This window comes from Dendropsophus ebraccatus, chromosome 1 (assembly GCF_027789765.1).
Source record: "Dendropsophus ebraccatus isolate aDenEbr1 chromosome 1, aDenEbr1.pat, whole genome shotgun sequence".
In the NCBI taxonomy this organism is placed as follows: domain Eukaryota; kingdom Metazoa; phylum Chordata; class Amphibia; order Anura; family Hylidae; genus Dendropsophus; species Dendropsophus ebraccatus.
This window is the reverse complement of record NC_091454.1, coordinates 1,822,040-1,837,523: the sequence shown is the minus strand read 5'-3', so window position 1 is coordinate 1,837,523 and position 15,484 is coordinate 1,822,040. Positions and strand designations below refer to the sequence as shown.

At 49.8% G+C, this 15,484-nt stretch overlaps 1 protein-coding gene across 2 annotated transcripts in view; it reads right to left on the bottom strand.

Moving 5' to 3' along the window:
* Positions 1-12,583: 12,583 nt before the first annotated feature.
* SLCO1C1 (solute carrier organic anion transporter family member 1C1) overlaps positions 12,584-15,484 on the bottom strand; it is a 43,292-nt gene continuing 40,391 nt past the window's right edge. For both annotated transcript variants that reach the window (XM_069951195.1, XM_069951204.1), the window contains 3 exons: positions 15,222-15,286; positions 14,922-15,039; positions 12,584-13,092 (listed from right to left, as the gene is read on the bottom strand). In XM_069951195.1, the coding sequence (XP_069807296.1) occupies positions 12,894-13,092; positions 14,922-15,039; positions 15,222-15,286 (382 nt within the window). In that variant the 3' untranslated portion in view covers positions 12,584-12,893. The remainder of the gene's footprint in view (positions 13,093-14,921; positions 15,040-15,221; positions 15,287-15,484) is intronic.

The following is a 15,484-nucleotide window of genomic DNA, read 5'->3' as shown; positions in this document are numbered from 1 at the left end:
AGGGGCTGATATGGGGGGATATTATAGGGGCTGATATGGGGAGATATTATAGGATCTGATATGGGGGATATTATAGGGGCTGATATGGGGGATATTATAGGGGCTGATATGGGGGGATATTATAGGGGCTGATATGGGGGATATTATAGGGGCTGATATAGGGGGGATATTATAGGGGCTGATATGGGGGGATATTATAGAAGCTGATATGGGGGGATATTATAGGGGCTGATATGGGGGGATATTATAGGGGCTGATATGGGGGATATTATAGGGGCTGATATAGTGGGATATTATAGGGGCTAATATGGGGGGATATTATAGGGCTGATATGGGGGATATAATAGGGGCTGATATGGGGGGATATAATAGGGGCTGATATGGGGGTAAATTATAGGAGCTGATATGGGGGGATATTATAGGGGCTGATATGGGGGGATATTATAGGGGCTGATATGGGGGGATATTATAGGGGCTGATATGGGGGGGATTATAGGGGCCTATTTGGAGGGGGATTTTATGGGAGCTGATATGGGGGGATATTATAGGGGCTGATATGGGGGATATTATAGGGGCTGATATGGGGGATATTATAGGGGCTGATAGGGGGGGATATTATAGGGGCTGATATAAGGGGAAATAATAGGGGCTGATATGGGGGGGATATTATAGGGGCTGATATGGGGGGATATTATAGGGGCTGATATGGGGGGATATTATAGGAGCTGATATGGGGGGATATTATAGGGGCTGATATGAGGGGAAATAATAGGGGCTGATATGGGGGGATATTATAGGGGCTGATATGGGGGGATATTATAGTGGCTGATATGGGGGGATATTATAGTGGCTGATATGGGGGGTATTATAGTGGCTGATATGGGGAGATATTATAGGGGCTGATATGGGGGATATTATAGGGGCTGATATGGGGGATATTATAGGGGCTGATATGGGGGGATATTATAGAGGCTGATATAGTGGGATATTATAGGAGCTAATATGGGGGTATATATTAGGGGCTGATATGGGGGAATATTATAGTGGCTGATATGGGGGGATATTATAGGGGCTGATATGAGGGGAAATAATAGGGGCTGATATGGGGGGATATTATAGGGGCTGATATGGGGGGATATTATAGTGGCTGATATGAGGGGATATTATAGTGGCTGATATGGGGGGATATTATAGGGGCTGATATGGGGGATATTATAGGGGCTGATATGGGGGGATATTATAGAGGCTGATATAGTGGGATATTATAGGAGCTAATATGGGGGGATATAATAGGGGCTGATATGGGGGAATATTATATGAGGTTATATGGGGGATATTATAGGAGGTGATATGGTGGAAATATTATATGAGGTCATATGGGGGATATGATAGGGGCCAATATGGGGGATATTATAGGAGCTGATATGGGGGGGAATATTATAGGAGCTGATATGGGGGGGATATTATAGGATCTGATATGGGGGATATTATAGGCGCTGATATGGGGGGATATTATAGGCGCTGATATGGGGGGATATTATAGGCGCTGATATGGGGGGATATTATAGGGGCTGATATGGGGGGGATTTTATGGGAGCTGATATGGGGGTATATTATAGGGGCTGATATGGGGGGATTATAGGGGCTTATTTGGAGGGGGATTTTATGGGAGCTGATATGGGGGTATATTATAGGAGCAGATATGGGGGGGGATATTATAGGGGCTTATATGGGGGGATATTATAGGAGCTGATATGGGGGGATATTATAGGGGCTGATATGGGGGGATATTATAGGGGCTGATATGGGGGGATATTATAGGGGCTGATATGGGGGGATATTATAGGGGCTGATATGGGGGGATATTATAGGGGCTGATATGGGGGGATATTATAGGGGCTGATATGGAGGGATATTATAGGGGCTGATATGGGGGATATTATAGGAGGTGATATGGGGGGATATTATAGGGGCTGATATGGGGAGATATTATAGGGGCTGATATGGGGGATATTATAGGAGGTGATATGGGGGGATATTATAGGGGCTGATATGGGGGGATATTATAGGAGCAGATATGGGGGGGATATTATAGGGGCTTATATGGGGGGATATTATAGGAGCTGATATGGGGGGATATTATAGGGGCTGATATGGGGATATTATAGGGGCTGATATGGGGGGATATTATAGGGGCTGATATGGGGGGATATTATAGGGGCTGATATGGGGGGATATTATAGGGGCTGATATGGGGGGATATTATAGGGGCTGATATGGGGATATTATAGGGGCTGATATGGGGGGATATTATAGGGGCTGATATGGGGGGATATTATAGGGGCTGATATGGGGGGATATTATAGGCAGTGGCGTAGCCACCGTGGTCGCGGGGGTCGCCGCCGCGACCGGGCCCGCCACAAGGGGGGCCCGCGGGGCCCCCCGATCAATCACTCTTGTGACCGCAAGCATTGTTTTGCTTGCGGTCACAAGAGTCGGGCTCCGTCTTTCCCACGGCTGCTGCGCGACTGCCGGGGGTGTCGCGTCTTACCCCCGGCAGCGCGCGCATCCCAGAACTCCCTGCACGCCTTGGGCCTTGACTTCCGGTTTCCGGCGCGCAGGGAGTTCTGGGATGCGAGCGCTGCCGGGGATAAGACGCGACACCCCCAGCAGCCGCGTAGCAGCCGGGGACAGACCAGGAGGAGTGAGAATCAACGTGGGAGCGCGATGTCAGGTGAGTTAAGTTTTGTTTTTTTATCAGGAGGGGGCCATCTATGAGGGTGGGGGGAAAGAGGGGGCCATCTATAAGGGAGGAGGGGGGGTGAAGGGGACCATCTATGAGGGTGGGGGGAAAGAGGGGGCCATCTATGAGGGTGGGGGGAAAGAGGGGGCCATCTATGAGGGTGGGGGGAAAGAGGGGGCCATCTATAAGGGTGGGGGGAAAGAGGGGGCCATCTATAAGGGAGGAGGGGGGGGTGAAGGGGGCCATCTATAAGGGAGGAGGGGGGGGTGAAGGGGGCCATCTATAAGGGAGGAGGGGGGGGTGAAGGGGGCCATCTATAAGGGAGGAGGGGGGGTGAAGGGGGCCATCTATAAGGGAGGAGGGGGGGTGAAGGGGGCCATCTATAAGGGAGGAGGGGGGGTGAAGGGGACCATCTATGAGGGTGGGGGGAAAGAGGGGGCCATCTATGAGGGTGGGGGGAAAGAGGGGGCCATCTATGAGGGTGGGGGGGAAGGAGGGGGCCATCTATGAGGGTGGGGGGAAGGAGGGGGGCATCTATGAGGGTGGGGGGGAAGGAGGGGGCCATCTATGAGGGTGGGGGGGAAGGAGGGGGCCATCTATGAGGGTGGGGGGGAAGGAGGGGGGCATCTATGAGGGTGGGGGGAAAGAGGGGGGCATCTATGAGGGTGGGGGGAAGGAGGGGGCCATCTATGAGGGTGGGGGGAAAGAGGGGGCCATCTATGAGGGTGGGGGGGGGGGAAAGGGGACCATCTATAAGGGAGGGAGGAAGGGGACTATCTATAAGGGAGGGGGGGGGAAGGGGACCATCTATAAGGGAGGGGGGGGGGGGGAAGGGAACCATCTATAAGGGAGGGAGGGGGGGGGAAGGGGACCATCTATAAGGGAGGGAGGGGGGGGGGAAGGGGACCATCTATAAGGGAGGGTGAGGAGAGAGGGGGCCATCTATAAGGGAGGGGGTAGAGGGGGGCATCTATAAGGGAGGGGGGAGAGGGGGCCATCTATAAGGGAGGGGGTAGAGGGGGCCATCTAGAAGGGAGGGGGCCATCTAGTTGGGGGGGCAACATAGGGGGAGAGGGAATACACAGAGGGGGGCATATATTATTAGGGGGTCACATAGAGTCAGGGCTACCCACTAAATGAGGGTGTAAAGGGGACAGTACAGATGTGCAGTGTTTAGAGAGATGAGGATGGTGTCAGAGTGTGGAGCCTAATATGTCTGTCTGGCAGATTCTGTGGATTCGTGGCTCGGAGAAGTTCTCATAACGGCCCAGGACGGATGGAGAAGATGATGAAAAGGAAAGAACTCCGATCAGAAAAGACGTCTCCTGTGAGTCACCTGATATAACTGCACAGTAATGTATATGGTGTATAGAGCCTGTGTAGAGCTGGGGCCACCTCTATATGACTGGATGAGGTGATTTAGTGTACTGGATTTGGTCAGTAACAATATGGTGGTGATGGTAGTGGTTGTGGTGTGGCGGTAATGTTTCCTCCCTATATACTGGTATTACTGGTAATATTGGTCTCAGTATACAGGATTTGGTCGGTAACAGTATGGCGGTAATAGGTAATATCTGTCTTGGTGTGTGTGTGTATATATATATATATATATATATATATATATACAGTGGTACCTTGGTTTAAGAGTAACTTCGTTTAAGAGCGTTTTGGTTTAAGAGCTCACAGTTTTTCAAAATTGTGACTTGGTTTAAGAGCATTGCTTTGGTTTAAGAACTTCCTGTATTGGGTGGGAGCGCGAGTGGAGAAGGGGCATGGCCTGCATAGCGGGGTCTACAGCACTGTACTCTAAACACCTTCCAAATCATAGCAGATCCCCTTCAGGCTGGGGTTTACATCAGGGGACAGGACTGTGGGGGGGGGGGGGGTAATCTCTCCATAGCTGTAACCCCTCTCTCCCCGGACAGAGAGCGCTGCATGTATGTACCCACATCTGTCCTGCTCATTCCTCCCTGCTCCCTGCAGTCTCTGTCAGCCCTTGTGTTTCCCATCCTCTCTATTACTGTACAGTACAGAATAATAAATATATTTGGGGTGCGGAACCAATTGTCTGCATTTACATGATTTCTTATAGGAAAATTTGCTTTGGTTTAAGAGTGGATTTGGATTACAAGCACGGTCCTGGAACGAATTATGCTCATAATCCAAGGCACCACTGTGTGTATATATATATATATATATATATATATATATATATATATATATATATATATATATATATATATATAATATATATATACACACACACACACAACAATAGCATCACTTGGTCGTGAAAGGAGGGGGGGGGGGGGCCCAAGTTGGCCTCTCGCACCAGGGCCCAGGAGACATTAGCCATGCCCCTGATTATAGGGGCTGATATGGGGGGATATTATAGGGGCTGATATGGGGGGATATTATAGGAGGTGATATGGGGGGATATTATAGGGGCTGATATGGGGGGATATTATAGGAGGTGATATGGGGAGATATTATAGGGGCTGATATGGGGGATATTATAGGAGGTGATATGGGGGGATATTATAGGGGCTGATATGGGGGGATATTATAGGGGCTGATATGGGAAGATATTATAGGATCTGATATGGGGGATATTATAGGGGCTGATATGGGGGGATATTATAGGAGGTGATATGGGGAGATATTATAGGGGCTGATATGGGGGATATTATAGGAGGTGATATGGGGGGATATTATAGGGGCTGATATGGGGGGATATTATAGGGGCTGATATGGGGAGATATTATAGGATCTGATATGGGGGATATTATAGGGGCTGATATGGGGGGATATTATAGGGGCTGATATGGGGGGATATTATAGGGGCTGATATGGGGGGATATTATAGGGGCTGATATGGGGAGATATTATAGGATCTGATATGGGGGATATTATAGGGGCTGATATGGGGGGATATTATAGGGGCTGATATGGGGGGATATTATAGGGGCTGATATGGGGGATATTATAGGGGCTGATATGGGGGGGATTTTATGGGAGCTGATATGGGGGTATATTATAGGGGCTGATATGGGGGGGATTATAGGGGCCTATTTGGAGGGGGATTTTATGGGAGCTGATATGGGGGTATATTATAGGAGCAGATATGGGGGGGGATATTATAGGGGCTTATATAGGGGGAAATTATAGGAGCTGATATGGGGGGATATTATAGGGGCTGATATGGGGGATATTATAGGGGCTGATATGGGGGGATATTATAGGGGCTGATATGGGGGGATATTATAGGGGCTGATATGGGGGATATTATAGGGGCTGATATAGTGGGATATTATAGGGGCTAATATGGGGGGATATTATAGGGGCTGATATGGGGGGATATTATAGAAGCTGATATGGGGGGATATAATAGGGGCTGATATGGGGGATATTATAGGGGCTGATATGGGGGGGATTTTATGGGAGCTGATATGGGGGTATATTATAGGGGCTGATATGGGGGGATATTATAGGGGCTGATATGGGGGGGATTTTATGGGAGCTGATATGGGGGTATATTATAGGGGCTGATATGGGGGGGATTATAAAAGAGCTGATATGGGGGATATTATAGAGACTGATATGGGGGGATATTATGTGTTAGATCTTTGTTACAAGGACAAGCAGATAATTGTCACAGTCAAAGGATCCGCATTACTTAATAATAGGGATGAGCGAACTTTTGAAAAGTTCGGTTTGGTTCGATCCGGCGAACTTTCGTGAATTTCGGATCGGTCCGAACCGAAAACGAACCTTGCTCTAACGGCTGAATAATTGCAGCTACAATAGTGGGAGTGTGATAGGGTATACATGTAGTTTCGTTTAGTTGCAGTTGCTATTACAATGAAAAAAGTGGGAAAATAAAATTTCCAAAAATGAGAAGAAAAAATAATAATAATAGGACTTAAATTAATAAAATATAGTGAATAAAAGTGCAAAAATAGTGAAAAAAAATATTGGAAAAAAAAAGTTTACAAGGAGGATGCGGCAGCACTTGATTGCACCCAGGTCAGTATTGTTGAGAAGAGACAAGTTTAGCAGCAGAAGGAGGCAGCAGTTGATTGATTCCAGTCCAGTATTATTAAGGAGAGGCTACTTCAGGAGGAGGCAGCAGTTGATCGATTCCAGGCCAGTATTATCGAGGAGAGGCTACTTGAGGAGGATGAGGCAGCAGTTGATCGATTGATTACAAGCCAGTCTAATAAAAAAGAGACTACTAGAAGAGCAGGAGGAGGCAGCAGTTGATTGATTACAGGCCAGTATTATTGAGGAGAGGCTACTTGAGGAGGAGGCAGCAGCAGTTTATCTATTCCAGGCCAGTATTATTAAGGAGAGGCTAATTGAGGACGATGAGGCAGCAGTTGATCTATTCCAGGCCAGTATTATTGAGGAGAGGCTACTTGAGCAGCTGGAGGAGGCAGCAGTTGATCAATTCCAGGCCAGTATTATTGAGGAGAGGCTACTTGAGGAGGAGGAGGAGGCAGCAGTTGATCAATTCCAGGCCAGTATTATTGAGGAGCGGCTACTTGAGGAGGATGAGGATGAGGATGAGGAGGAGGAGGAGGCAGCATTTGATTGATTCCATGTCAGTATTATTTAAAACAGACCAGTTGAGGAGCAGGAGGAGGCAGCAGTTGATGGCTTCCAGGCTAGTATTGTTACAAACAGACCAGTTGAGGAGCAGGAGGAGGCAGCAGTTGATGGCTCTCAGGCTAGTATTGTTACAAACAGACCAGTTGAGGAGCAGGAGGAGGCAGCAGTTGATGGCTTCCAGGCTAGTATTGTTACAAACAGACCAGTTGAGGAGCAGGAGGAGGCAGCAGTTGATGGCTCTCAGGCTAGTATTGTTACAAACAGACCAGTTGAGGAGCAGGAGGAGGCAGCAGTTGATGGCTCTCAGGCCAGTATTGTTACAAACAGACCAGTTGAGGAGCAGGAGGAGGCAGCAGTTGATGGCTCTCAGGCCAGTATTGTTACAAACAGACCAGCTGAGATGGCAGCTTCCACCCAGTATGTTTCCAAATAAACAATTGACGGTGGGGGCATTAGTAGGAGTAGTAATCTTTTGGCCCCAGAAGGACCTAGTACAGACAACTAAAGTTTGAAGCTAAGGATATGCATGTGTGTAAAAATCATTCTGTAAACATGACAACATGTTGATGTAGAGTTCAGCACAGGACAGTCAACGTTACAAACCCCCGTCTAACATTACACCTAGTCTAGCAGGATACGGATACGGTAAAATAGACAGAGAACCTCACCCTCAGAATGCATGAGGTGAAGAAAGGACATTTAAAATTGGACAGATTCAGGAAGGCTTTACCCCAGCTCCATTATCCAAAAACACCTGTCCAATTTTCATTAAATTGACACCTCACTGGCACTTGCTTTACAAACTGACGCAACTACTCTGGTGTCAAACCTGTTGGATCTGGGCCTATGGCTGTTGGCGATACATATATATATATTATTTTCTTAACACCAGTTTGATGTCCTAACCGGGTGTAGCGTCCAATCCAATGGATGTATGCTTTTGTGTTTTTTAAGTGTCACCTGCTGGCTTAAAGGATAAGTCCGGTCAATTAATAAGTTTCTGGGTCAAGTAAGGGTACAGAAAGTTATTGACTGCCTGGACTTATCTTTTAAAGTGGGTAGGGGAAAAACCCCTGATGGGGTATGGGAGTGACCTCCCACCCTCGTTTTATCACTCCCAAAACACCTCACCCTATGGGTACCTTCACATGTGGCTACGGGTCTGCTGAGTAAAATCCACAGGGCCTTTTTATACCGTTCACCAAATGGCATTCAGTACTAGGGTGCCGGCCGGACATACGCAGTGCGGCGCTGGGACAGCCTGAGAGCGGCGGGCCTGACATCGGTGGTTAGACACCGGGGCAGGTTGGACTGCAGTGGTGGTGGAGGCAGAGCTTGTGCTACCCGCTGCTGGCCCCCTAAAGCCCCGGGGAGGTGACAGTGGCAAGAATGGGCCAACTTCCTGATGGTCTCCTGGGAGGATGTTGACCCAATGGGCAGTAACGGACATGTACTGGCCTTGCCCATAATTAGAGGACCAGACATCAGCACCCAGGTGCACGGTCACACCGAGAGTCCCAATGAGTCGCCAACCTTTCTCTTCACATAACTGTGCAGTGATGGGACAGCTTTGCTAGAGAAGTAGTGGCGGCTGGGGACTCGCCATCTGGGGTGCGCACACGCCACGACATCCCTGAAAGGCTGGGAGTCCACAAGGTGTAATGGCAGGGACTGAAGCACCAGCAGCTTAACCAGGTGTCCGGCCAGTTTCTGGGCCATGGGATGGCTGCTGCAGTACACCTGACGTCTGCCCATGGACTCGGTCAGGGATTGCTGCCTCATTAGGGGTGTACATGGCAGTGAGACTGTGCTGCTGCTGGCACCTGAGGCTGACGAGGCCTGAGCTGCATGAGAGGATGCTGCATGATGGGATCTGCAGTGTATGGTGCATCCTGACAGGAGGTGGTATTGGGGTCACGGTTTTTCCAGGCCTGTTGGTGTAGCCTTTCCATGTGCTTCCTCATGGATGTTGTGCCAAGATTATCACCCCTGCCACGACTGACCCTCTCATTGCACAGCAGGCACAGAGCGATGTGCTTATCTGTCCCCAGGCGAAAGAACTGCCAGACGACAGAGGACCATGGTTTGCTGCCAGCCACGGGGGGTCTTGCGGCCTGTTGGCTGCCACTGCTGCCTGAGGGTCCCCTCTCAGGACCAAGACTTGGAGGTAAGTGACTCTGCCTGGTAGGTTGTCTTCTACCCCTCCCTCTTGTGCCTCGCTTCCTTGCACCAGTGGGATGTTGCTGCTTCGGTAGCACCTCACTTTCCTCCCCTGATGCCATGAGGATAATGGTGCTTGGGGGCGCCACGTCCGATCAGCGACATCATCATCACCACCACTGCTACTGTCCTCCAGGGGCTGGGACAGGATCTCAGGTGCCCCTCCCTGGCTTACAGCCACCACCTCCTCTGCAGTCTCTGCACGTTCCACCTGCTGCCTTTGGGGGACTACTACCTCCTCCTCCTCATCATCATCACTAAAATGTGGTAGAGAATCCAAAGGCAGATCAAGATTTGCCAAGAGTTCCCTGGCAGAAGGTCCCCAGAGGTGGGTGGCATAGTAATAACAGGGGACGGGGCAGAGGACTGTCGCTGACTGTCCCATGTAAGGGTGGTGTCGGATGATCCAGCCGACCTCGTTTGGGAGCTTTGGGCGGTGGAAGTGGAGGATTGGGTAAGCCAATCTAGAACCGCTGGCTGTGTGGTTCTTACAGAACCACTGGGTGTCTGGGGTAGCTGCACCCTGCTGCCACGCCTGTTGCCCCGGCTGCCGCCGTGCTGGTGCGGGCCTGGTGCTGCCACTTCTCCTACCCTCACCGCCTGCCGTTGCAGTCCTTGCCTGGGAAGTGCTGGAAGTAGGACGCTTGGACATTGTTCTTTGGTTGGTGTAAATTTTGAAAAAGAAATAATCTATTGGGCAGAAGGCAGAAGGTTTCAGTGACTATTGCTCTGTGGGTTGGAGGCGCCCAGCAAAGGAGACATTTACAGGTTATCACAAAAAAACTTTTATTTTTTTTTTATTTTTAACTTTTTTGGTTGCGGGTGGCTAGAGGGGTTTGACGGCAACCGGCAGAGCACAAACGGACAGCTTTTGTGAGGCGCTGACTTAGCGTCACCTACAACAGCTGATCACAAACAAACGTCTAGCGTCTCCTCTGTGTCACAGAACAGTAGCTGGTATAATGCTCCGTGTCCTGACTCCTGAGTGACTCTTCTCACTTTTCTCTCCCTATTTCTTTTTCTTATCTCCCTAGATATCATGATTTTTGAGTTAGATGGCTCTCTCTCCCTATCTCTACCTATCTCTCCCTATCTCTCCCTATCTCTCCCTATCTCTCCCTATCTCTCCCTCTCTCTACCTATCTCTCCCTCTCTCTCCCTCTCTCTCCCTATCTCTCCCTATCTCTCCCTCTCTCTACCTATCTTTCCCTCTCTCTCTACCTATCTTTCCCTCTCTCTACCTATCTTTCCCTCTCTCTCCCTATCTCTCCCTATCTCTACCTATCTCTCCCTCTCTCTACCTATCTCTCCCTATCTCTCCCTATCTCTCCCTATCTCTCCCTCTCTCTCCCTCTCTCTCCCTCTCTCTCCCTCTCTCTCCCTCTCTCTCCCTCTCTCTACCTATCTTTCCCTCTCTCTCTACCTATCTTTCCCTCTCTCTACCTATCTCTCCCTCTCTCTCTACCTATCTCTCCCTCTCTCTACCTATCTTTCCCTCTCTCTACCTATCTCTCCCTCTCTCTCTCTACCTAACTCTCTACCTATCTCTCCCTCTCTCTCTCTACCTATCTCTCTCTCTACCTATCTCTCTCTCTACCTATCTCTCCCTCTCTCTACCTATCTCTCCCTCTCTCTACCTATCTCTCCCTCTCTCTACCTATCTCTCCCTCTCTCTACCTATCTCTCCCTCTCTCTACCTAACTCTTGATTTCTCAGCCTCTCTCACTATGTATGAGCTTATCAAGCTTTCCCTGGATCTTGCAGGGTTTTTTTTTATCTTCCTCTCTCCGGCTTCTCTCACAAACAATATATACTCCTTCTCTATCTCTCCCTGTACTTATCCAGTTGTTTGGATATGTAATCTATGTGATTTCCCTCTCTGCCTAACATACACCTCCTCTCTCTCTGCCTAACGTACACCTCCTCTCTCTCTGCCTAACATACACCTCCTCTCTCTCTGCCTAACGTACACCTCCTCTCTCTCTGCCTAACGTACACCTCCTCTCTCTCTGCCTAACGTACACCTCCTCTCTCTCTGCCTAACGTACACCTCCTCTCTCTCTGCCTAACGTACACCTCCTCTCTCTCTGCCTAACGTACACCTCCTCTCTCTCTGCCTAACGTACACCTCCTCTCTCTCTGCCGTCTGGACACAATAAGAGAACATGGCCGCTCAGGCACTTCCTCTTCCTGGAGTGACGTCACACACCTTGATATTCACATAATAACAGGATACAAAGGATTAGAGGAGTAATAATCCCTTGTATCCTCTTCTATTCTCTGAGTACAGTTTTGCGACGCTGTTGTGATTTTAACGAACTTCGTCACAAACTTTTTGCAAAGTTCGTAACGAATCTGGTTCGTAACGGTTCAGTTCGCTTACCCCTCCTCAATAAATTATCCTCCTTGGATCTCAAGAGTGTCCGTAGTCACACACCGTCTGTCACTGCTGTAATCCGCTGTCCTGGCCCGTCATCACCTGTCACCGCCTGTCCTGGCCCGTCATCACCTGTCACCGCCTGTCCTGGCCCGTCATCACCTGTCACCGCCTGTCCTGGCCCGTCATCACCTGTCACCGCCTGTCCTGGCCCGTCATCACCTGTCACCGCCTGTCCTGGCCCGTCACCACCTGTCATCCCCTGTCCCCGCCCATCATCCCCTGTTCCCGCCCATCATCCTCTGTCCCCGCCCATCACTGTCACCACCCGTCATCACCTGTACCGGCATGTCACTGTCACCACCTGTCATCCCCTGTCTCCGCCCATCATCCCCTGTCCCCGCCCATCACTGTCACCGCCCGTCATCACCTGTCCCCGCCCATCACTGTCACCGCCTGTCATCACCTGTCCCGGCATGTCACTGTCACCACCTATCATTACTGTCACCACCTGTCATCCCGTCCCCGCCCATCACCCCTTTTCCCCGCCCATAACCCGTCAGTGTTGTGACAAACGTAACAATTATTTGAATATTCTAGAATGATTTTATTATAAAATATAGAAAGAGCTGATGTCAGGATCCTCGCTCAGCTCCTGGCGCCCTCCACAGGAGGTGGGATGGAACCCAATGCAGCGCTAGTGACTGATCACCCAGCTCGCCCAGGGTCCTGCATGGCCCATCTGTCACCAGAGGAAGTATAATAGCTGACAGGGATCCAGGAAAGCTTTGGTGGAGGCTGTAATAGTAACCGCAGGCTATCACCCAGCTCGCCCGGGGTCCTGCATAGCTAAAGCCATAGGACCAGTATATAAGGCCCTGCGGAGTCCTCGTCCATGTGCAGCTCGTCTAGCGATATCATCTACAGGGGCTGCGGATGGCGCTACAGGCGGGTCTCCTTCTGTGACCAGTAGTGGGACCGCAGCAGGTGGACGTTACTGACCAGGGTGGAGGGCAGCACTGAGCTCTTGCAGCCACTGCAGGGGGCGCTGTTGTCTTTCTTCTTCAGTATATAGAGGACAGCAGTGCACAGACCGAGAAAGACTGCGCCCAGCGCCAGCGTCATCCCCAGGTAAATGAACCTGCAGAGAGAGAAAGCACCATAATACAATAGTGAGTGCAGCTCTGGAGGATGAGACATGATGTAACAGCAGAATAGTGAGTGCAGCTCTGGAGGAGGAGACAGGGTGTAAGAGCAGAATAGTGAGTGCAGCTCTGGAGGATGAGACAGGATGTAACAGGAGAATAGTGAGTGCAGCTCTGGAAGATGAGACAGGATGTAACAGCAGGATAGTGAGTGCAGCTCTGGAGGATGAGACAGGATGTAACAGCAGTATAGTGAGTGCAGCTCTGGAGGATGAGACCAGCTGTAACAGCAGAATAGTGAGTGCAGCTCTGGACGATGAGAAAGGATGTAACAGCAGAATATTGAGTGCAGCTCTGGAGGGTGAGACAGGATGTAACAGCAGATTAGTGAGTGCAGCTCTGGAGGATGAGACATGATATAACAGCAGAATAGTGAGTGCAGCTCTGGAGGATGAGACAGGGTGTAAGAGCAGAATAGTGAGTGCAGCTCTGGAGGATGAGACAGGATGTAACAGCAGAATAGTGAGTGCAGCTCTGGAGGATGAGACATGATGTAACAGCAGTATAGTGAGTGCAGCTCTGGAGGAGGAGACAGAGTGTAAGAGCAGAATAGTGAGTGCAGCTCTGGAGGAGGAGACAGGGTGTAAGAGCAGAATAGTGAGTGCAGCTCTGAATGAGGAGACAGGGTGTAAGAGCAGAATAGTGAGTGCAGCTCTGGAGGATGAGACATGATGTAACAGCAGAATAGTGAGTGCAGCTCTGGAGGAGGAGACATGATGTAACAGCAGAATAGTGAGTGCAGCTCTGGGGGATGAGACCTGCTGTTATATCATGTCTCATCCTCCAGAGCTGCACTCACTATTCTCATGTTACAGCTGAATAGTCAGTGCAGCTCTGGAGGATGAGACATGGTGTAACAGCAGAATAGTGAGTGCAGCTCTGGGGGATGAGACATGATGTAACAGCAGAATAGTGAGTGCAGCTCTGGAGGATGAAACCAGCTGTAACATGAGAATAGTGAGTGCAGCTCTTAGGGATGAGACATGATATAAAAGCAGTATGGTGAGTGCATCTCTGGAGGATGAGACATGATGGAACAGCAGAATAGTGAATGCAGCTCTGGAGGATGAGACATCATGGAACAGCATAATAGTGAGTGCAGCTTTGGGGGATGAGACCAGCTTTAACAGCAGAATAGTGAGTGCAGCTCTGGAGGATGAGACATGATGTAACAGCAGAATAGTGAGTGCAGCTCTGGAGGATGAGACAGGACGTAACAGCAGAATAGTGAGTGCAGCTCTGGGGGATGAGACCAGCTGTAACAGCAGAATAGTGAGTGCAGCTCTGGAGGATGAGACAGGATATAACAGCAGAATAGTGAGTGCAGCTCTGCGGGATGACACATGATGATGTAACAGCAGAACAGTGAGTGCAGCTCAGGAGGATGAGACAGGATGTAACAGCAGAATAGTGAGTGCAGCTCAGGAGGATGAGACAGGGTGTAACAGCAGAATAGTGAGTGCAGCTCTGGAGGATGAGACATGATGGAACAGCAGAATAGTGAGTGCAGCTCTGGAGGATGAGACATGATGTAACAGCAGAATAGTGAGTGCAGCTCTGGGGGATGAGACAAGATGGAACAGCAGAATAGTGAGTGCAGCTCTGGAGGATGAGACAGGATGTAACAGCAGAATAGTGAGTGCAGCTCTGGAGGATGAGACAGGATGTAACAGCAGAATAGTGAGTGCAGCTCTGGAGGATGAGACATGTTGTATCTGTTACATGTCGCCCCCTGGAGGTAGGTGCGGCTCCTCGCTGTACTCACCGGAAGGAGTCTGTGTTGTACACTCGGCAGGAGCCTTTTCCTCTGCATGGGCGGCTGCTCCACTTCAGACACACACTGTCAATGAGCGCCCCGAAATACATGGGGGCCGGGACCCCGGCTGTAAGAGACAAGTATAATCCCCATCATCCACACTGCTGTATATCACCCCATCAGCGGATACCTATCTCCTGCACTGATACACTGTAACAAACCATCTACATATCATCATAATCAGCCAGATGATAATATACTGACACACTGTGACGAACACTCTCCTGTGCTCAGTCACCTCGCTCTCACCTAGAACCCGAACCGCCATCGTGTAGACGCCCAGAGCCAGAGACTTCAACTCCGGATCAATACATCTATAAGAGAGAGGAGACAGCAGTGTCACATAGACCGCTAACTATACAGGAGACTGCCCCTCCCCCCATGCTGTATACACCTGTATTATCTGCTGTACAGTACACTGCTCCTCCATGCTGTATACACCTGTATTATCTGCTGTACAGTACACTGCTCCCCTCCATGCTGTATACACCTGTATTATCTGCTGTACAGTA